The sequence below is a fragment of the Mixophyes fleayi genome, chromosome 1, assembly GCF_038048845.1.
Source record: "Mixophyes fleayi isolate aMixFle1 chromosome 1, aMixFle1.hap1, whole genome shotgun sequence".
Classification (NCBI taxonomy): Eukaryota; Metazoa; Chordata; class Amphibia; order Anura; family Limnodynastidae; genus Mixophyes; species Mixophyes fleayi.
In genome coordinates this window covers 66,769,776-66,791,910 of record NC_134402.1, presented here as the reverse complement: position 1 = coordinate 66,791,910, position 22,135 = coordinate 66,769,776, and the positions used below count along the sequence as shown (strand labels likewise).

Genomic DNA, 22,135 nt, shown 5'->3' with positions numbered 1-22,135 from the left:
TTTTAATTTTTTAATAAAAATATAGTTAATATAAATTTAAACATGTATTTTTAAATACATTTGCAATTGTATATTCTTTTTATTTGCTTGTTTGTAAATTATATTATTGCTTACGCTTTAATCAAGTCAATGAGAAGTTACTAAAACTTGTGTCTAAATAAGCAATTTGTGTGTTACACTGATTGGCTAATTTAAGTGTAAAATCAATTCTATGTATCAATTAATGTATTCATTAAACAATTCTGAAGAAATGGTCTGCATGTTAGTGAAATGTGATAAAGTACTTCTACCTGTCCAGAAGGACCTCTATGGTATAATATTATTTTATGAATGAATATATTTTTACTCCTTCTTCCTCCTATCCATAGTAACTCCTTATATGGGAGAATGGAGTTGCTACACAGTCGTAAGTGGAGGAGTGAATAGTGATCAACTTTTCATTGCAGTCATAGGAACATTTGCCCTCTCTACTCAAGAGAGCTTCAAGGCTGGATTTTCACATAATTTTCCTGCAATAGAACTACATTGTCTGGGGATCTTTGTCTTCTGTGAGTTGTGGGTGAGACCAGTCAAACTGAATCTCAGATTCTATTGTCTGACTAAATAGGGCTCAATATTCATGGAGAATACTCTTTTACATTCATATGGAGATTGTAGTTGCCAATGTTATGGAATACAATAAAAATATATAGGATACATATATGGATCATGAGATATTATGAATTATATAGTAGCACACAGTAGGGTTGTGCATATGAATAAGTCAGACCTACATTTTAATTATATATATATATATATATATATATATATATATATATATATGTGTGTGTGTGTGTGTGTTTTATTAAATATGTGAACTTCTCTCCAACCTAATTCATATTAGTGATATAACTTAGTTCTAGATATGATCTTTTTTTTGTTTTCAATTGATATCTATGCTGTGGGTTTTGCAATATACCTATATTTTTTAGGTTAGCAAATTATAAACACAGGTTTTGTAGAAAACTATGATATTTATTAACAGTAAATGCCAATTACAACAAAAGAATAATATAATAACGTTAGAAAAAAATAGGATGTATTGCATGGTTCTAACCTGCCTCTGCAAGCTTGTAAAATATACTCTTAAGTCTAGACTTCTTCCAGTAATGCTTCATAAGTGTCTGTGTTATAGCATGTATTATCTCTAACTTGGTTAATATTGTTTTGTTCTTTACATAGAATAGATTGATGTTCTATCTTTCAGTATTACTGATTCAAATGCTTAGTGTAAAGGCACAAATTGAACATGTTATAAAATTTCTATTGCAAAATTAAAGGATAACAGTGCTTTTCTACAAGAGCCATAATTATGTTGGTGACATTTATTTGTAAACAGCATTTACAGTACAGTTTCTTGTACAATATAACATTTTTTGACTGATTAAGTAAACAGTTTTTGGTTAATTTACTTTTTAGAGCAAATGCAGGAACTGAGAACAAATCATTATGTGCTTTTGGTAAAGAACATTTAAAATGCACAATAATATATGAATTTGCTCATAAACACACACGCACATATGAGGAAATGCATACAGTGTCAGGCATGTTATATATGAGATTTATATTATAGAATATAGAACTTCTCTGGGAACCTCTCCTGCTCCTCCAGCTGGGCCGCATCCTCTTTCTGCTGGCTTCCCTACTTTCGCTCCTGGGCCGCTACCTCCTCTCTGACCACCTGCTTCTACCTGTATTTCCAACAATTCAGTATAAAATAATGTATGAACATTTTAATTGTGTATTTTTATTGTGCAATAGAATTTAAATAATGGTATTTTTCTTAAAAATTTTTTTATGCACCCAAAATTATTAGATTATTTGATTTTGTATTAACACATCTGTTCATAAATAGGCACGTTAAACCTATTTTTCCAAAGTTAGTAAGTATGATATATATATATATATATATATATATATATATATATATATTCATAACAAGGGGGTTACACATCTAAGAAGAATATTACTTTTGAGAACACAAATGAAATAACTGTAGCGTAAAATTAATACAGAAAATGTGTTTTTTACCAGTTTATTGTGATGTATAGATTGACTGTGATTTAGAATGTGAAGATAATGGAATATATTATAATGTAATATGTACAAAAATGAAATTGAAAGACTGGTTTAACACTGCATTAATATTCATATTCCAACGTTGGTTACATAGCCATACTATGCAAATGTTTAAAGAGTTGTAAGTATTTTATATTCTAAATTTGTCTGTGCATGGATCTTATTTTCACCATGTACACTCCGATTCAGATATAGTTTAAGAACAAACTTTGTCATTTGTATGTGAGAGGCAGCTCTTTTCCACTGTTGAAATGTCAAACGGTTTATTTTACCAATAAAGAAAAGTGATATAGCTTCAACATTTTAAAGTGTGGGATAACCTTGGCAACCTCAGTCAAATGAGGAAGTAAGGTCACTATATTATATTACACTATATTTATATTACACTATATTATATATTAGGGCAACACGGTGGCTCAGTGGTTAGCACTTCTGCCTCTCAGCACTAGGGTCAATTCCCCACCATGGCCTTATCTGTGTAGAGCTCCGGTTTCATCCCACACTCACATTAGTCATTAGGGACTGATGTGAGTGACAGATATTCTCTGTACATCGCTGCGGAATTAGTTGCGCTATATCAATAAATGATGATGATGATATTATGATCTTTAATGGGATTTACATGACTACTGGAATATTCTGTTTGTGGGATGAATTACGGTATCTACATTCTCCCGTTATATCAATCCAGCCCCTTGTATAGTTTTAACGACAATGATAATTATAAATCTATAACTATATAACTCCTTTTCCCCATTTTTTATGATAGAAAATAAAATACAAGTATTTGTTTAAATAGATAACAAAATATACTGAGACAGTATCCATCATAGATAAAAAGACAATAAGATAAATTAAAACCCTTTAATAAATGGCATGTTAGGATGATACATTGCTCCTATGGCTGGTTAATTATATTATCATATATTATATTTCTTCATCCCAGTGATTCCCTATAACTTCTTACCATCCAGTAGTAAATGTGAACTATTTGTTTTCTAATTTGATGCATTTTTAGAACTAACCAACATTTGTAAAACAAGTTTGTAATAGATCATTTTTATGTAACTGAAAATTATGGCAGAAATTGTTCTCTATCCTTTCTGTTCACATACGAAGTTCAAACAGTAACTTAACCACTTCTATTTTAAGTTTAATAATGCATTTAATAATGAAAACGCTTAGACACTTCAAAGTTGACATAGTTTTAGGCTGTAAAAGTAAAAACTACAAAATGCCTGTTGAAAACAAATGTATGTATAGTAGGAGAATAGGAATAAGAAAATCTGGGAAAATAAACTGTTGGTAGACTTTAGCGGCGTTTGCTGTACTTAGCTACATTATGTAATATGATAATGACATCATAAATGGTTGCAAATACATTTTTTACTATAATATTGTCTAAAATAACCATAATGTAACATGCAATTGTTTTACTTTTATTGTTTTGCAGGAAAACACATCATTGCCACCTCGTTTTGTAACTGTTGGGACACTGGGATACGGAGGTGTCTTTGTGAGTTTTATTGGTTCAAGTACCTACAAATATTTTTTGTGCACATTTTATAAAACCCTATTATTTTTCATTTGAGAAAGCCTATACTACATGTTACATTTTACTTACTTACTCCCCCTAGGTGGAGCCCCTAGTTGCTGCCATTTTTCCCAGGGCTTCTCTGGTTTTTCTCACAGACCTGGGCGAAAACCAGGCAAATGAATTGATTTGACACTTCTGTATTATTGTTAATACAGCTTTAATATAACATGATTGAAAATATGCCAATGTTTTGTAACGGGGGTCCTTTGATACATATTCATTGAGCATTTCAGACTGTGTTTTATTTAGTTTTAGAGATACAGCTTAAGTATTAATTTCACTTGGGAGTAAAACGTATTCTGATGAAGATCAAATTTCATATTTATGTTCTAAATATTTTGTTTGTATATGAGAATTCCATTGATGGTAACAATTAGCACCTGTATCTAATTTTAATTTGGAAAGTTTATTGTGGCTATAGATAAAGTTTCAGTGGCTAGTAGAGTATTCAACCCTTTTGGCATTTTTCACATTTTATTTTATTCTTAGAATTTATAATGGATTTGTTTGTGAATGATTACCTCTGATCCACACAAAAAACCTCTGTAATGACAAATGTAAAAAAACAAAAACAAAGCTAAACCTCCTTAATTACAAATAAAAAAAACAGATAATAATGATTACATATGTATTCACCCCTAATTAAACCCTGAAGCAGTATGGTGACACAGTGGTTAGCATTGCTGCCTCACAGCGCTGGGGTCACGTTAGATTCCTGACCAGGGCTCTATCTGTTTGAAGTTTGTTTGTTCTTCCTGTGCTTGTGTGGGCTCCCTCCAGGTACTGTGGTTTCCTCCCACGCTCCAAAGACATATTCTCTGTACATTGCTGTGTAGTATGGTGATGCTATATAAATGAGCAATCATAAACGTTGTCTTCAGAGGTCATGCGATTCATTTATTCAAAGTGTTCTTAGCCTGGCAGAACAACTGAAAGACTTATGAACAGAGACCCAAGGTGCGGGGAGACCAGAGGGGAGGCACACACATACCCATTACAGGCAAATCAGAGGATCTTGGAGGAATACTCTAGACTTCATACCAGATCATCTGGCGAAAACACTCTCAAAGCCGTTCCCTCAAAGAGGTGGACAATGTCTCAAAGAATTTACTGGTTAACCTCTCCTTCTGGAGGGATGCCTGCAACAAGTCTGTCACAAATTGGGGTCTTAGTCCTGTTTACACCATTCGGCAGTACCATATCACTGTACATCTCCCTCCTGGTCGAATGCAGCATTCTATTCTGGGACATGCTTGACTTCTGTCTCCAGTACTGGAGGCTACCATCTTGGGTGAGACATTTGCTAAACATCCTGCTGAGTCTGAACGCCTGATCTCATCCACCAATTGGCTTCCTCTGCAGACTATAAAAGTCTCCTCCTACACTCAGCAAAGTGTCAGTGCAACACTTTCCTAGTTCCTTGCTCCAGATCTCCACAGTTGCTGTATGTTTTGCTGCTTTATTCTGCCTGCTGTATAGTACAGATGTACAGTTCTCAACCCTTCATGTGAATTCAGCTTCACCCTGGTTGCTGCTTTAATCCTCCTGCTGTATACAGATCTCCACCATTTATCCTCTGAGGGAATTCAGTCACATCCTGCAGCTGTGTTATGGACTTCTCTGTGTGACTTCAACTTCATCTTGCTGGCTGTTATATGAACTGCAAACCAATAACTTTCTGTGTGAATTCAGCTGCTTCATCTTGTTGCTGTTATATGAACTACAAACCAATAACTCTCTGTGTGAATTCAGCTGCTTCATCTTGTTGCTGTTATATGAACTGCAAACCATTAACGCTCTATGTGAATTCAGATGCTTCATCTTGTTGTTGTTATATGAACTGCCAATCAGTAATCCTTGTGTGAATTCAGCTTCATCCTGTTGCTGTTATATGAACTGCAAACCAATAACTCTCTGTGTGAATTCAGCTGCTTCATCCTGTTGCTGTTATATGAACTGCAAACCGTTAACCCTTGTGTGAATTCAGCTTCATTCTGCCTGCCAAAATAAATACTTTCGTTATTTATTCCTCGTGTGGATTCACCTTCATTCTATCTGCTTGTGTACAGAGTTCTGCTGTTATCTTCTGTGTGGTTCCTCCTCCTAACATCCAGTATACAGGATTAGAGCAATATCTATGAGCAAGGCATTCATCCGCCCGCCCAGTTTCTACTACACTACTGCCACAGCTAGTCCCAGGGGTCCCGAGACGGATCCCAGAAACCCTATTGCCGTGACAGAGTCCATCCGCATGAGTAAGAACATTTCTACCTTAAATAAGTTGAGTGTGGGGGGAGCTCTGGATCCACATGTAGAGAATGTATTTTGTTGCTGCACCATTACATTTTTTACTGTGAGACTCTTTCTGGAAATCTTCCACACCATTTGCATTATAAACAGGTAAAACAGTGTGATTTGTGCCCACTTAGTTGCTTGGGCCACCACTCTTTTTTATAATTAGAGCAGACAGAGATGACCATAATGAGCCTTTGTTGATGTTTTGATACCGTTTGGCCTCTAGGGGTAATTATTATAAGGGATATCAGTCCATGCCTCTGTATTATAAATGGTTTTCTTCACCCGTTTTCAGTCTTATGAATGGCACCAGGCAGGGCTGCTGCCTTTCTCTACCTGTCTTCACGCTCATAATTGAGCTGTTAGCCACCAGGATTCATATAAACTCTGATGATACTAGAATTTCATTTGACCCCCAGAAACATAATATAGCATTTTATGCTGCTGATTCCCTTTTCTGGATAACTAACCCCTTAACACCCCTCCCTAATTTCTTTCACAAGGGCAATCGATTTGGCCACCTTTCCAATTTTAAAGTTAACTCTAACAAAACTGAAATACTAGATTTTTTTTATTTTCGATAAAAATAAAAAGCTCTTACAACTAAATTTTAATTTAATTGGCATGTCCTCTTAATTAAATATTTGTAATTTTTAATTAAGCATCTGACCTTCTGAAACAAGATGACCACATCCTATCAAGGTTATTATAACTTTTTAGATCCAGCTTGTAAAATTTCTCCCATAATATTATTATGGGGCTCATCAGGCACAGTACACTAGTTGTCATTCCCCCTCTGGATCAGGAACCTGAATAGTGACATAATCTGTTGACCACTCCACATTCGGTGGTAGTCATTTTCCCGATAATGATAAGCCCGACAGTTATTATAGCGACATAAAAAACCCAATGCTTACATGGCCAACCATATATAAATATAGACTGACCTTAAAAATGACCCCTAAGGTATCCGACATTTTTGACATAAATTCCAAAGGAAAGAAATTCCGAGACGCCGTTTTGACATCACTTTAAAGTGCAACTGTCATATTAGCGGTTTTAATACGGCAATTCTGTGTCCCACAGCCTAAACCAAACCCTAACACTTAGGATAGATTACTTAGGCAGCTATTAGCCTCTTCTCATTCTACTCTGAGTTCTATTTGGAACAACTCAGCTTCTCCTTTGGGTTGCTCTTTACATACAATTTTGCCATGGCATAAATTAAATTTTAGATCCCTAATTGACTTTACTAAGACTGGGGTATTCCTCTCTTTCTCTGTTTTACGATCTACCTGTGATTTTAGCACAACCTCTTTTCACCATTATTTACAAATTGCTATTTACAAATTTGTATCATTACATCAAGACCTTGATCTCCTCTAGACCCTACCCTATACAGCTCCTTGTTCCTTATTTAAAGTGGCACAAAGATCCCTATGAATCTAGATGTGAAACAAATTTGGGGGAGATCTTGGACTTGGATGACTGGTCTGGTATTTTTGAAGTGGCATCTAATTCCTCTGGACTAGTGACACGGTGAGCATTGATTGGTTTGCCACAGTGCCAAAAATTCAAATGGGCAGAGGTAAGCCCTGATTGGCTCACCATTCCGGCCACTGATTGGCTGGCAGTGAATCATTTCTCATTCGCTGTCACCAGCGCTGGAACCTGGAAGAAGAAAGTACTTACCGTCACCAGATCGCTGGACAGGTGAATCTTCTCTTCTTCTTTTCTGCACCCACTTCTCAGGTCCCACATTCAGGGGGCCCCTCTCACATAAGTAGGCATACTATACACTGGCTCCTCTCCAAAATTTCCATTGACATGAACACACTGGAATATAAAAATGGTGCTTTTCCGATATGAGCGTTTTGAAGATACCAGTGGGAATTTGGGGCGATGTATCAGTATATAATAGAGAAACATACATGATACACTTTTATTAACACTATTTGTAGATTCAGTATTTGCCAGGTAGTAATATGATAATATAATAGAAGACTGCACTGATGTGTTTTCATTGATTTATTGCCATTATGAAAATACATTATTATTTTATTGTCTATCATTTCACAGGGACTGGCAGAATTAATAACCAAGTCCACTAATCTCCGATACAGCCTGGTAAGTATTTATGTTTTTATATTTATTTGTACATACATTTATACAACCCACACATACCTGGTGATAACCTGGTCAAACACCCAACTGCAGCTCAGTCTCTTGTCCATCCCAGGGGATATGGGTCAGTGTGGGCAAGCAGAGGTCCCCTCACATCCAGATGTGAAAAAAGGTGAAACACAGGTGAATAAAGGCATGCCTGATGAAAATAATAGGTGCCAGGAAATCTTGATATACGTATGTCTATATATATATATATATATATATATATATATATATATATATATAATGTGTGTGTGTTTAGAGCCTCTTTTCATAGTCTATTGTCTTCACATCTGATAACTCTTTGTGGCATGTATAACTTTACTTTACAATTAAGTCATCCTTTATTATCCCACCCATCATTAGGCTTATCAGGTCATAACTGGAACACTTGGCTCAAGAACTAACACCTACTGCTTATGGACTGTCTCTCCTTACTTCCCTTCTTTCCTCTAGCACTGTAATATCTGTCACTATACTGGATGGTTACATATATTGGAAACATGGGTTCTCAATACTTATGTCACCAGCCTTCACATTATGGTGTCTCGGATTCTGACACCACTCACAGGCAGGGGAGGGCTGGCAGACTTTAGCCTGGGGGCAAGCACACAGCACTGACCCATAAGTAGTGGCCCATCCTTAAAGGGTGGTTTTCAGTACAATATATATTTATCAATATAAAAAGAGGCTATTTTAGTGTTGCTTAATCCAGCGCTACTTTATTATTATAAATAATAAATCTTAAATAATAAAAATAAATAATGCAACAAAAACAAACCTCACTTTATATTGCATTTTATTGTATATGTTCCTGCTCCCTACACCATTTTTTTTACTTTTTAAACATACCTGGCTGATTATAATGCAATTTATAAAATGCAAAAAGCCCTATTTACTAATAGGGTTATTTGTTTTAGGGTTAACCTAAACCAAATAATATTAGGGGTGGTACTGGAAGGAGGAGTAGAGCTCTAGGTGTCAAATTGACACGCTGGCTCAGAGCTGGGGCGCCAGGGTGTACTTTAGACAGAGGGTCCCTATAATGTAACATGGTTATCATTTTAGACAAATACACAAGCAATACTGTGTGCTCTACAGTTAGGTGCACACAGTTCTGCCTTCACGAGCAGTACACGGTGAAGCAGGACATACCTCCCAACTGTCCTAAGCGAGACAGTCACCCACATTTTGGACTGTCCCACCAGATTCAGGACAGTTGGCAGACTGTCCTGCTCTCTCCTAACTGTTCTTGTCACTTTCACCACTTGTGACTGCTGGTTTCTTAACTCATTTGCTGCTTGTCTGCATCCTGGAATATGGAGGCCCTATTTGGAAAAAAAATGGGTACATAAAATTTAGAAAACTCCAAACAGTCCCGGTGTTAAATTAATAGCACCCACGTTTTATAATTAGGCCTTCCTCCAGCCCCAACATTAAAATAATAATATTCACATTTGCTAAATAGATCTATTTCCCTCCAACCATCCCTGACATTAGATAGCAAACACATTTAATATATAAACCTTTTTACCTCCCTCCAAACAGCCCCACCAATAATTTTAATTGCCCTCCACCACTCCACAAACAAAATAGCACCCATTAAATAAATAGCCCCTTACTACCTCCCACAATAAATTAAAACCCCACTTCCCTCACACATTATAATGACACACACACACACTGTACTGACATCTCACACACACACTTTACTGACATCTCACACACACTTTACTGACATCACACACACACTTTACTGACATCACACACACTTTACTGTCACACACATACACATCACTTACCTTGTTCCACACATGCTGATCTTCACACATGGGACGGCACCTGTCACATGGTGCGCATCCCATGTGACACCAGGGAGGGGAGAGACAAGCGGAGCCAGTGATGGATTGTGGCTGTTTCCAGAGGCGGGGCCAGCCAGAAAGTAATAGAAACTTGGGCAGGTCCCTGTACCGGCCCAAAATTGCTTTTTCGTGTCCGGCCTGGGAGGCATCTGCTCCCTGCCCCCCGGCCCAGCCCGCCCCTGCTCACAGATCAAGATTATCCGCAATTACTGAACAGGTATTTGCTGTAATTACTCACTCAAGAATCTTCTAGTTTTCTCCAATGCTCTCAACATCCAACTCTGCTTACATTATTTTAGGTGCCGTTTGATCTCTGTCTTGTAGTCATAACTTTCAGCTTTTCTTTCATACTTTGAACCTCTTGCATTCTGATGTTTCCATTACCAGACTTCACTTTGAACACTCTACTCAAGCCACACACTGAAGCATCCTCTCTCTTCCTCTGCTTCTGCCTTACACACTGTAACCACACTCACTCATTGCATTCCCTGTTTAGGTAATGTGCTAGTATGTGCATACGTATTTGATTAGAACATTACAACAATGTTTGTTGTCTTTTCATGCAGTTTACTTAAATATTTATTAGCAGATATTATTCAACAAACTTAGTAGCTGTAGGTAGTTTATTATTATTATTTGTATTATTGTTTATCTCATTTTTATATATAGTGGCAAAAGCCCGCTACTGCAGAAGCACACGCGAACAACTTCTTCCTTTTATGTAGTTTTATTGTCAGGATGGTAAATGTTTTGACACCGTACAGATTTCACAGCATTTCTTGGAGACCAATCTTTTTTTTCTTGAGCCACTGCTTTCCTGAGCATGTGCTTTAATGTGCGGTTAAAGCGTTCCACCAAGCCATCTGTTTGTGGATGGTATACAGAGGTGTGAAGCGCCGTAACCCCTAGCAACTGGCACATGTCCTTCATTAGTTTAGACATGAATGGAGTACCCTGATCTGTGAGAATTTCTTTGGGTATTCCCAAGCGTGTAAACATCAATACAAGTTCCTTAGCTATGGTGCTGGACCTTATGTTTCGTAGGGGAATTGCCTCTGGATACCTGGTTGCATAGTCAAGCACCACTAGTATACATTGGTGCCCACGTGCGGATTTTTCCAGTGGCCCCACAAGGTCCATAGCTATCCGTTCAAAGGGAACATGTACTATTGGTATTGGAATGAGAGGTGCCCTGTACATGGGTTTGGGACAGGTTCTCTGACAAATGGGACAGGACCGGCAATACTTTTTCACTGCCATGTGTACACCGGGATAGTAAAACCTAAGCAGAACTCGTTTGCGTGTTTTATCCTCCCCTAGGTGTCCCCCACAGACATGTGTATGTGCTGCTTTTAACACTAGGGTTACATGGACCTGAGAAACCATTAATTGTTCTACTTTATCCCCCTGTACAGTAGCAACTCTATACAGAAAATTATTTTTAACAATAAAATATGGTATACCTTCTGCAGGCTGGGCGGCTTTTGCTACCCCATTTACCTCAGTCACACTTTTGAAGGCATGTTCCAAAGTGGCATCATTAAGTTGGTCTCGAGCAAAGTCCTGCAAAGGAAACAAAATTGGTATTGCGGACCAGTCCGTATCCTCACTGACAGGCGGGGTGGGCTCATCTGCGACATCACCGACCAATGCTAGTTTGGACTATCTATGGTTCCCCACAGTTGGATGCTTTTGTGGAACTCCTGCTGTGACTCCTAGGATGGCATTCCGGTTTGGCGGTTCCCAAAGATCGATGCCCAGATGTTGGATTCTTAGGCGGTTCCTTTAAGACCGGGCTTCCGACCGTTGCATCAATTGCCGGCATGTCCGGCCGGATCTGCTCACCGAGGACATCATTAAACAGTGGGAAGTCTCGCCCCAAAATGAGTGGATATGGGAGTTCAGGTGCTATGGCAGCTACCACCATAACAGTTTTGTCTTTGATTGTGACTGGTAGTATTGTTCTTTCATACTCCTCTGTCGTGCCATGTACGCAAAGAACCTTCACCTTGGGCAACCGAGAAGTTATGGTTTCGGGTAAGGCAGAGCTGGAAACCAATGAGAGTTCACTCCCTGAGTCAACCAAGGCCAGAACAAGGTTTTGGTTGATTAGCACAGTCACCCGGAACAAACAAGGACTTCCTGATGTGGGACTCATGGTAAAACAGCTTGGAAAAGCAGGCCCAATATGTGCCACGGAACAGTCCATGGGTTCCGGTAGTTTAGGACACTCTGCCTTAAAGTGGCCTGGCTCACCACATTCAAAACACATCAGATATGACAGCTTTGCACCTGGCCCTCTGTCCGTAGCAGTTTTGCCATTGGGCCCTATAGCAAGGATTGTCAAACCTGGCTTTTGGCGTGGCAGTGGCTTTGGCACAAATGCCAGGTCTTTAGTCATTTGCTGTAGCGCACAAAACCTTTCTACCACGGTGGCAAGCTCTTCATAAGTTTGTGCGTCTGATTGCAGAACCCACCTTTGCAAATCGCGGTTCAGCCCCCGGATGCAGTGATCTATTGACAGAACTTCAATAATCCGAGAAGGCGAATTCTCCTCAGGCTGCAGCCATTTCTTTAAAATTTTAGAAAGCTCAGCCACTTGCGCTCTGACCGGTTTTTCTCTATCATAGCGCCATTGGTGATAGCTCTGGGCTCGGCCTGGCCCAGAAACTCCAATGCGAGCCAATATCTCAGACTTTAGGCACAGATAGTCAGAGGCCCGTTCCTCATCTAGATCCATATAAGCTCGCTGAGCTTCACCAGTCAGATATGGTGCCAGCCTCTCAGCCCAGTGTTTAGGAGGCCATTATGCCCTTTTTGCAAGTCTCTCAAAGGACACCAGATATGCTTCTATGTCATCACCTGGCGACATTTTCTGGAGAACAGGACCAAGTGGTTCATTTCTGTCATGCCTCACCTGGCTTAACTCTTCTCTTAAGAGCCTTGTGTTTTCCACCTGTGCCTCGGCAACTCGTAGCATCCGAGCTTGCTGTTCTTGCTGCGCAGCAGCCACATTCACGAGTGTTCTCAGTACTTCCTCCATGTTGACGTCTGCGCGGGTTGGGTAGCGGAAACTTGCTTCCCGGAGCATCCCACTCCTGACACCACTTGTGGCATAAGCCCGCTACTGCAGAAGCACACGCGAACAACTTCTTCCTTTTATGTAGTTTTATTGTCAGGATGGTAAATGTTTTGACACCGTACAGATTTCACAGCATTTCTTGGAGACCCTCAACGCTAGCTAGACATAGCTCTGCTCTCTCAAGACCAGCCAGCTTCCCCAGCGTTGATCTCCCTGAACAAATGGCACAAACAAGCTTTTATACATGTTACTCCTCCCCCAGCCTTAGCTTATTGGACAGGTGACACACCCACCTTCTCTTTAAAAGAAAACACCCATCAGTGGCTCTGTTTGCCCAGACACACCCTGTCTGTTTGCTGAGAGGAAATCATGTAAGCTAACAAACTTTACACTACACATACGTTTTTACCTGGTTTAATCTCAACCTAGGTGCATAACTGTGCCAATGTTTTATTCTGTTTGTATACTTTCTCTGCCTCTTGTCAATAAATTGCCTCCCTTTGTTACAATATATATATATATATATATATATATATATATATATATATATATATATATATATAGGTGCAATCATATGAATATAGATAGGACATTATTAATACAGTAAGCAAAATCAATCACAAATAAATGGGGCAATTACAGATAAGTAGAATGGATTAGTGTGAGTACAGCTGTTAGGACACACACTGAATGTAGCAAACGACATGACAGGATATATGAGGGAGATGGACAGTAGGCAGACATGAGACCATAGATAGAGAAGACCCTGCTCGTGAGAGCTTACATAGTTTATGGCATCCTGCTACACCTGTTCCACTATAATATATGTAGCTCTGCTACTGTGCTTACCAAGTGTGTGTCCTTAAAAATCAGCTTTCTTGGCAAAGCTACCTAACCATAGAGGAAAGCAATCCTATTAAGTCTACAAATGGCAAGATCTAAAATATACATATTACTCCTACAATTTACATTAATATATATCTCCATTGAAAAGCATGTAATATAAACCGCAAGACTTGATGTAATAAATATCCCATCCCAGTATCTGTTTTCATAGCACATTAGGACAATAATTATCACCCTCGTATTTCATTCCTACAGAGACCGCCAAGCTTTTATCTTTGGATATTGGCTAGTAGGTGCCGCCATGCAACTTTTACTAATTACATTGTTCTGTCTTACTGGCTTTCTACTGTGTTCTTTAGTCTTTTATTGATATCAACAGTCAGAGTTGATTATTCGCGTTGCCTTTGGGTATGACACAGTCCCCTGTACTGTCTGTATTTGAAAAATTGTATCCAGGGAGCAGCTTTGTATTGTATTACAGGACAAGACATATAAACAACTATATCAGGTAATGCAAAGACATGCCTGAAAACCACAAAAGGAAGCCCGACAGAGAGGACAGTGCATTTAGAAAACATAAAACAATCTATTTTTTTTAGTCAAGTCTGTTTTTATTGTTTTTCCCAAAAATACAAAGCAATCCACATATACATAAACATTACTACAACTTTTAACAAGATAAGGATTACATAAACCGCTTATTGGCAAGCACATACAAATTGTTCAATCAACATATCTTGTCCTGGGGTAAAGTCTGAAGTATGCTATAAAAAATGTATATATATTAACGATAAAAACAAGGTAGCAACAACCGTGAGTGTCCGTGTTGCAAATCATTTCATATACGATAACACAACACTTACAGGTCCATATTTAGTAAAGGTGTCAGGTGTATATGTACAAAGCATTGAATTAAAATTGTATGATGACAGCATACCTCTTTAACCTTCAACAAGGCTTACAGATGGTTTAAGAAGTAAAATAATCTTCTGATTCGATTTGAGCATGAGACATAACACTAAGGATGATTTTTATTTTTTTTAAATCCATCTTGTCCATGTGGATTTTTTCAGTTTGGATTTTAAAATATAGATAAGTAAATTGTACTGAATGCAATAAGCCCAGTACAAATTATACTGGGGTGATTCAGCAATAAGAATGTTTAACAATCACACTTTAATAATATTATTACTTTGATCCGGAAGCCACAAATGTCTGCAAACTAACTATACTGAATATTTTAATTGCCACATTGATAAGTAATGAGATCCCCTGGGGCTCATTTCTGGTAACAATTAGTGAGGACAAACTCTCCAGTGTGCTCAGCCTGTCATTTTGCATCTAAAGGTTATTTAGTAAGTATAATTTTGACATAGATTTTAGTAATGAATAGAGGAAGTACAAGGAAAGGCCATTGTTGTAACACACACATTTGTATATTACATTATATTACATTATATTTTAGTCGTGTACTTCAAACAAACAAGTATTTGCTCTAACCTTCTTGGTAACATTTAACTAGAATATCAAACAGCATTAAATTCATGTATATTGTAATTAAGGATGTGATCAGTTATTTGTAAGGCAGCAATTGCAGACTGTAAACAATGGACAAAGTAGTTTTAGGGGTAGATTTATCAAACTTTCTAAAAGGAAAAAGTGGAGGTTTTACCAAGAGCAACCAATCAGTCTATCTATCATTTTCTAGATAAAGGATAGCAGGATCTGATTGGTTGCCCTGGGCAACAACTCCACACTTTTTTTTAGAAGGTTTGGAAATAAGGGACAAACATCACTTTTCTTCATGATAAAAGAAGTGATCATTTTTAAATAAAACATTTCTAGAGTGTACATTTTGGTATGTTATGTCTCACAGAATTTGTTCTCAGAGACTGGGGCTGGCTGGCAAATTTTAGGCCGGGTGGGGGGCGATACTCAGCTCAGCAGCCTATTAAGAGTATTTTAAAGGAAAAAATACAGGTAGCCCACTATAGGCCCGGTCTGAGGGGCAGATGCCCCTCCAAACCATGTTGCAGTCACATTGTAGGTGTATTTTTGGCAAATGAGCTTTTTCCCCTGACCTGATATGACTGTGTAAGGGGGTGGATGGTTGACCACCCAAAAGTAGTATAAGGAAGGATTCCACAGGCCCGGTGTTATGGTAGAGAGGTGAAGGTCCGCCCAGTAGTTTTGGAATAAAACAAGGAACACAGGGCTAAAACTGCATAAACTTGTTTTTTTTTCTGTTTGCTTGTGACATAAGGCTTTACCACAGCAGCAGATAAGTAGCAGTAGTGAAGAGAAGTGATAGCACGATACAATCAACATGCAATGTTATTCAACATGTCACAAAATAAATAACACTTTAGGAATCTTTGTTCAACAATATGCAAACCAATCGACATAGGTCATTAAATAAATATATCCCATCTTAAATTTAGGCCCTGTGCTTCAGTGAAATGGATTTCACTGGATAGATACTTTAGGAGACAACTGGTTGCTACAAGTTAATTAGACCATTATAGTAAATGCTGTGGCAGTAGATAATTTAAACCAATCAATCACAATACTTTTAGTGCAATTATACTTGTCAGACAAAAATTAGTAGATATGTAACAAGGATTAATCCAGCTTTTTCAGGTTAGATGCTTTCTAGATTATTTTATCATATACAGAACCCAAGGGAGTAAATTATAATTCACAGGTTTAAGCGAAGTTTCAGATGACACATGAAGCTTATTTACTTATACAAGTTGAAATCAGTAGTCACTTTGATGCATACATGACTCCTGAGCTCAGTAAACAACAGCAATACTGCACAGTAAATAATTTTCAGTGTAAAGGACAGTGTCCATTTAGCAATCCATCTAATGGAATAAGCAGCTCTCTTTCAGCAACTGTAGGGTTAAATAACTTGCAATTCTCTCATCAGCAACCAGTTTAGGCAGTTTCAGTCAGCTTTCACAAAACTTTAAATACAGCAGATTTGGCTGGAACAAACTCTTCCTTTAGCCAGTGCTATAACAGCTCCCAATAGCAATATTACAGTCCCGGTCCCAGAGGTTTTAATAACATAGTTTGATGTCTCACTTAAATAACTTGAACATAGCAAAGCAAAATAAACTTATCTGTCTTCATATGAGTCCTGCAGACATCTCATGGGCAGTGCAAGTTAGGTCTTTTCCTATACTGCAATGGTGCTTATTTTTGGGCTGGCTGCCAACATCCCTCAGGACAACAATTCAGCCATAGCATTCAGTGGCTCTTTGTAGGAAGATCCTTCATTTGCTCATCTAGCAGTCACATACATCACTTCTCTCACTAGCCAGTCCATTTTTGGCTCCTCCCGTTTTTCCAAGAATCTCCTGGAACCTTCTAGTTCATTCACTACTGTTTGCCCAATAGCATTTGCAATTTGCATTTAACTTCCCGGGGGCACTCTGGGGAACTGTAGTGTTCTGAGTGATTGCATACAGTAATATACCTGTTATTTGCAGGGTATTACAACTGTATCTGTCTTTTACATGTGCTCAATAAACAATCATCAGTTATTTTGAAAGAGTTTCATAATTGACAATATTTCATATGTGATATTTTCTACATGGACTTTGGCAGTGGAGGGCTGGCAAATTTTAGCCCGCGGGGCAAGACTCGACTCAGCAACCTGTTAGGAACATTTTAAAGGGAAAAAATGAAGATGGCCCAGTGACCCAGCCCACCATTGAACCAACCTGGGTGGGAGATGCTCTTAAAAAATGTATATATTTCACTTCAAGAAACACATTTTGCCCATACATATCCTGAACTCCAAAGTAAAATCTTCCACGGTTATAACCTATCAAGTCTCTCTACCAGGGTCGAACTGGACTGTCGGGGAGCTGGGTTATCCCCCAGTAGGCCTAGACCCCTGTAAACTCCGCCCTTTTTCATTGGTGGGGGGAGCTGGTACTTTTAAAACAAAATGGAAAAAAAATATTTACCATGTTGCGGCTCCGGCGCCCCTCCTCCTTACTCTCTGCTCTGTTTGCATTGAAGGTCGGGCATGACATCATCACGTTAAGCCCGACATTGAGTGAGGAGCAGCGCAAAGAGGACCCAGCACGCAAGAAAGAAGACAGAAGAGAGAAGACAAGAAGAGAAGGAAAGAGAAAACAAGCCAATAGGAGGGTGAGTAAAGGAACAGAGACAAGGGGAGGGAAACAGAAAGCCACAGAGTGATGAAGAGGGGGGGAGCCACAGAGTGATGAAGAGGTGGGGGGATAGAAAGCCCCACTGTGATGAAGAGGGGGGGCAGAAAGCCACAGGGTGATGAAGAAGAGGGAGGGAGGCACACAGTGATGAAGAAGAGGGGGAGGGAAGGCACGGAGTGATAAAGAGTTGGGGGGGCAGAAAGCCACAGAGTGATGAAGAGGGGGGACAGAAAGCCACAGAGTGATGAAGAGGGGGGGACAAAGCCACAGAGTGATGAAGAGGAGGGGGGGAGCACAGAGTGATGAAGAAGAGGGGAGAGGAAGGCACAGAGTAATGGGGAAGGGGGAGCAGAAAGGCACAGAGTGATGAAGAATGGGGGGGGCAGAAATGCACAGAATGATGAAGGGGGCAGCATTGCACAGTGTGATGAAGGGGGGAAAAGCAGCAAGGAGGGCGCATTGTGATCATAAGGGGACACAGTGTGGTGATCATAAGGGGGCACAGTGTGATCATAAGGAGGCACAGCATGGTGATGATAAAGGGGCACAATAATGTGTGTGTGATGGCACAGGGGGCTTGTGGAAATGTAATGTGTGTGATGGCACATGGGGCTTGTGGCAATGGAGTGTGTGTGTGATGACACATGGGGCTTGTGGCAATGTAGTGTGTGTGTGTCATGGCACAGTGGGCTTGTGGCAATGTAATGTGTGTGTGGTAAGTGGTGGCTAATTAATGGGTGCTATTTTGTTTGTGGGGTGATGGTGGGGCTATTTAATTTTATAGTGAGGACTATTTAAGATGGGGTGGTTTGGGGGCTATTAATTGAATGTGGGACTGAGTTTGAGGAGCATGAGGTTTATTTATTAAATGTGAATATGTATTATTTAATGGCGGTTGCGGGAAATAGGTATATTTATTATACGTAAATGCTATTAATTTATTGCTGGGGCTGTTTGGAGGAAGGGAAATAGGTTTATTTATTAAATGGGAATGCTATTACTTTAATGTTGGGGCTGGAGGAAGGCCTAATTATTACTTACCTATTGATTTAGTGCCGAGGCTGGTTGGAATTTTCTAAATGTACCCATTTTTTTCCCAAATAGGGCCCCCAACATTCCAGGATCCAGAAAAAACGCAACTAAAGAAACCAGCAGCCACAGGTAGTGAAACTGTCAAGAACAGGTAGGACAGTCTGTCAAATGTTCTGATTCTAGTGGGAAAATCCCAATTTTTGGTGACTGTTCTGCCAAATCTAAGGGGCAGGTCAAGACTGTGTACTCTTTATATACACACTGCATTCTTTATATACAATACTATGGTGTTAGCTGTCCTTTGTGGGCTGACCACTCCCTCTCTAGTGTCTGGTCTCGCCTCTATGATGGCTGGCCACACACCCTCTGGTTGGCCCCTACCGTTGCAGTCCCCCGGTGGGCCATTCATTCCCCAGTCCGACACTGCTCTCTAATAGTTTTTAAAATCTCTTTAGGGGAGAGTTTCATTTCTAGTAAAGCAATAAAAAATGCCTCAGCACTTGGCCCAGATGGTTATACATTCATTTTCTAAAAAATTGGGCATATCGTCAAGTCGAGCAAAGTGTGTACTTGGGGGAGGAATAGTGCATAGGGAGTGCTTGGAAGAACATAACACTCATCGCACATGGGTCATGATGGGAGAGCTGAGGGCCAGAGTGGAATGTGTGTTCTGCGAACTGCCATGTGGCCCATATTTTGTTCAAAACCTGGCCTCTGTCGTGAAGGCAGTAGGTAATCTCTTCCATGGTCACAATGTGCCAAATATGTTTTTTAAGAGTAGAGAGAGACGGGGGGAAGTGCTTTTCAGTTGAGTGCTATAAGGGAATTGCCAGCCCCTTGTATGTGTGTGGTCAGATTTTTGGAAAATTTGTCAAGATCCTGGAGAGGGTAAAACCCAAGGGTCTTTTGCAACGGGAGCCTCAAACAGAGAATTACGGAAGCCATGAACCGCATTCTAGAAGGAGGCGATAACCGGTCAAGTCCACCAAATATGGGGCATAGAGCCCCTGTGGCCACAGCGCTGCCAACAGTTGGCTGGAGAGGAAGGGAAAATTTTATGGAGTCATAAAATACTAGTATAATACCTACGATAATAAATTTTGTGGGAGGTTTCTTTAAGCTTGGTTAACATGGAGCATTTAGCTATTCCCAGTTTCAAGTCCTCACAGGCCTCCTTGCTCGGGCACGGGGATGCAAAGTCCCTCTCCCAGTCTTCTTCATGGGGTCTTGGAGATGGAAGGGTGGTAGCAAGAAAGATACTGTAAAGTTTAGAGATCATACCCTTAGCCATGGGATGGTGTTTACAGAGACGCTTAAAGGGGGTGAGATCTCATAGTACATACATAAGCGGTAAGAACCGTAGGAAGTGACTGAAATTCAAATGGGCTTAGTGCCCAGGATGGGGAGCGGCTTTGGAGCTCTGCTAGCGGAAGCCAATGACCCAGCTTGGAGAAGTCTTTCAGAAATTTGAGGCGAGCCAGGTCCAGAGATGATGTCTTGCAGCGGAAAATCTAGGAGGGAATACAGGGTTATTCCAAATGTGTGTAAGGGGGGAAAGTGCTGAGGTGAGTTTCAGTTTGAAGGAGTGGGAATCCCAAAGCTTGCATTAAATTTAATGGTGGGAAGCAGTTTGGCGGAGGGAGCATGGTTTATAAGGGGTAGGCCCCATAAATTAGTGAGATTGGGCAAGGTGATATGGCCGATTCTATATTTAGTCAGGAGGTGGAACCAGAAGAGGCTTTTGATGCGACAATTTGGGAAAAATGGGAGATAAGGTAGTATAGTTTAATATCTTGAAGGCCCCTGCTGCCTCCAGCTCTGGGTCTTTTTAATACATTGCCTGAAACCCTTGTGTGTCTCTGGTTCCATATGAATCAATTGAGGGTTTTTTGGGATTCTGGTTAGCATGGAGGGAAGCAGGGACAGTGACTTGTAATGTTTGGAAAATATATAGCCATTTGGGTATGATATTCATTTTGACAGTTATAATCCTGCCCAGCCAGGAGATAATGAGGTGGTTCCAGGAGGCCAGGTCGGATTACCTATTACCCATCAGGACTTTGTGTCCCTCCTCAAAGAGTTGAAAGACGTCAAAACCTCAGTTAAGGCTTTGCAATATCTTGCAACTTTTGAAGTTGCTCTCTACAACCACCGTCGGGGAGCCAGGGTATTCCCCGGCAGGGCCGCCTTCAGAAATCATGGGGCCCAATATGCCCCCCCCCCCCCCGATGAGCACCCCCCCATGAGCAATGGAGCAACACATACTTACTTGGGGGCCCGCTGTCTTGCAGTCCGCTGGTCTCCGCTACTCTGTCTTCAGCCTGGCTGTGACAGCCAGGCACCAAAATGCGATTGCAGGGGTGGAGGACTCATTCCCCCTGCGATCATGTGCTCTGGCTGTCACAGGCAGATCACGGTGACAGCCAGGCTGAAGACAGAGTAGCGGAGACCAGCGGACTGCAAGACAGCGGGCCCCCAGGTAAGTATGTGCTGCACTGTTGTACCGGGCCCCCTGGTGAGCCCGGGCCCGGTACAGCAGTACCCCTCGTACCCCCCTGATGGTGGCCCTGTTCCCCGGTGGGCCCCGGTGCTTCATAGCAGGTGCCGGGGGGCGCAAACACGGGTGCGGGTGGGGGGGTATGACTGCAGGTGTGTATATATATATATATATATATATATATGTATATATGTATGTATGTGTGTATATATATATATATATATATATATATATATCACAAAATAGATACAAATGGCGCTATGACACTGCACCAGTACAATAATATTAGAGTCCAATGTCTTGAACTGGTTCCTTCTTATGTAACACTTCCCCTGTGCGGGCGGCTGCCAATCCTCTGTAGCAAGCGGTGTAGCAGGAATAAATCTAAAATAAATGAGAGGAGGCGCACAATAGTGTAGTATAGCAAGTTAATGGAGCCAAGTATGAATC

At 40.0% G+C, this 22,135-nt stretch overlaps 1 protein-coding gene across 1 annotated transcript in view; it reads left to right on the top strand.

Annotated features, from left to right (window-relative positions):
• LOC142104592 (uncharacterized) overlaps positions 1-22,135 on the top strand; it is a 92,996-nt gene that overhangs the window by 69,089 nt on the left and 1,772 nt on the right. Inside the window, exons 7-8 of the mRNA XM_075189365.1 lie at positions 3,572-3,634; positions 8,090-8,137. Of these exons, the coding sequence (XP_075045466.1) occupies positions 3,572-3,634; positions 8,090-8,137 (111 nt within the window). The remainder of the gene's footprint in view (positions 1-3,571; positions 3,635-8,089; positions 8,138-22,135) is intronic.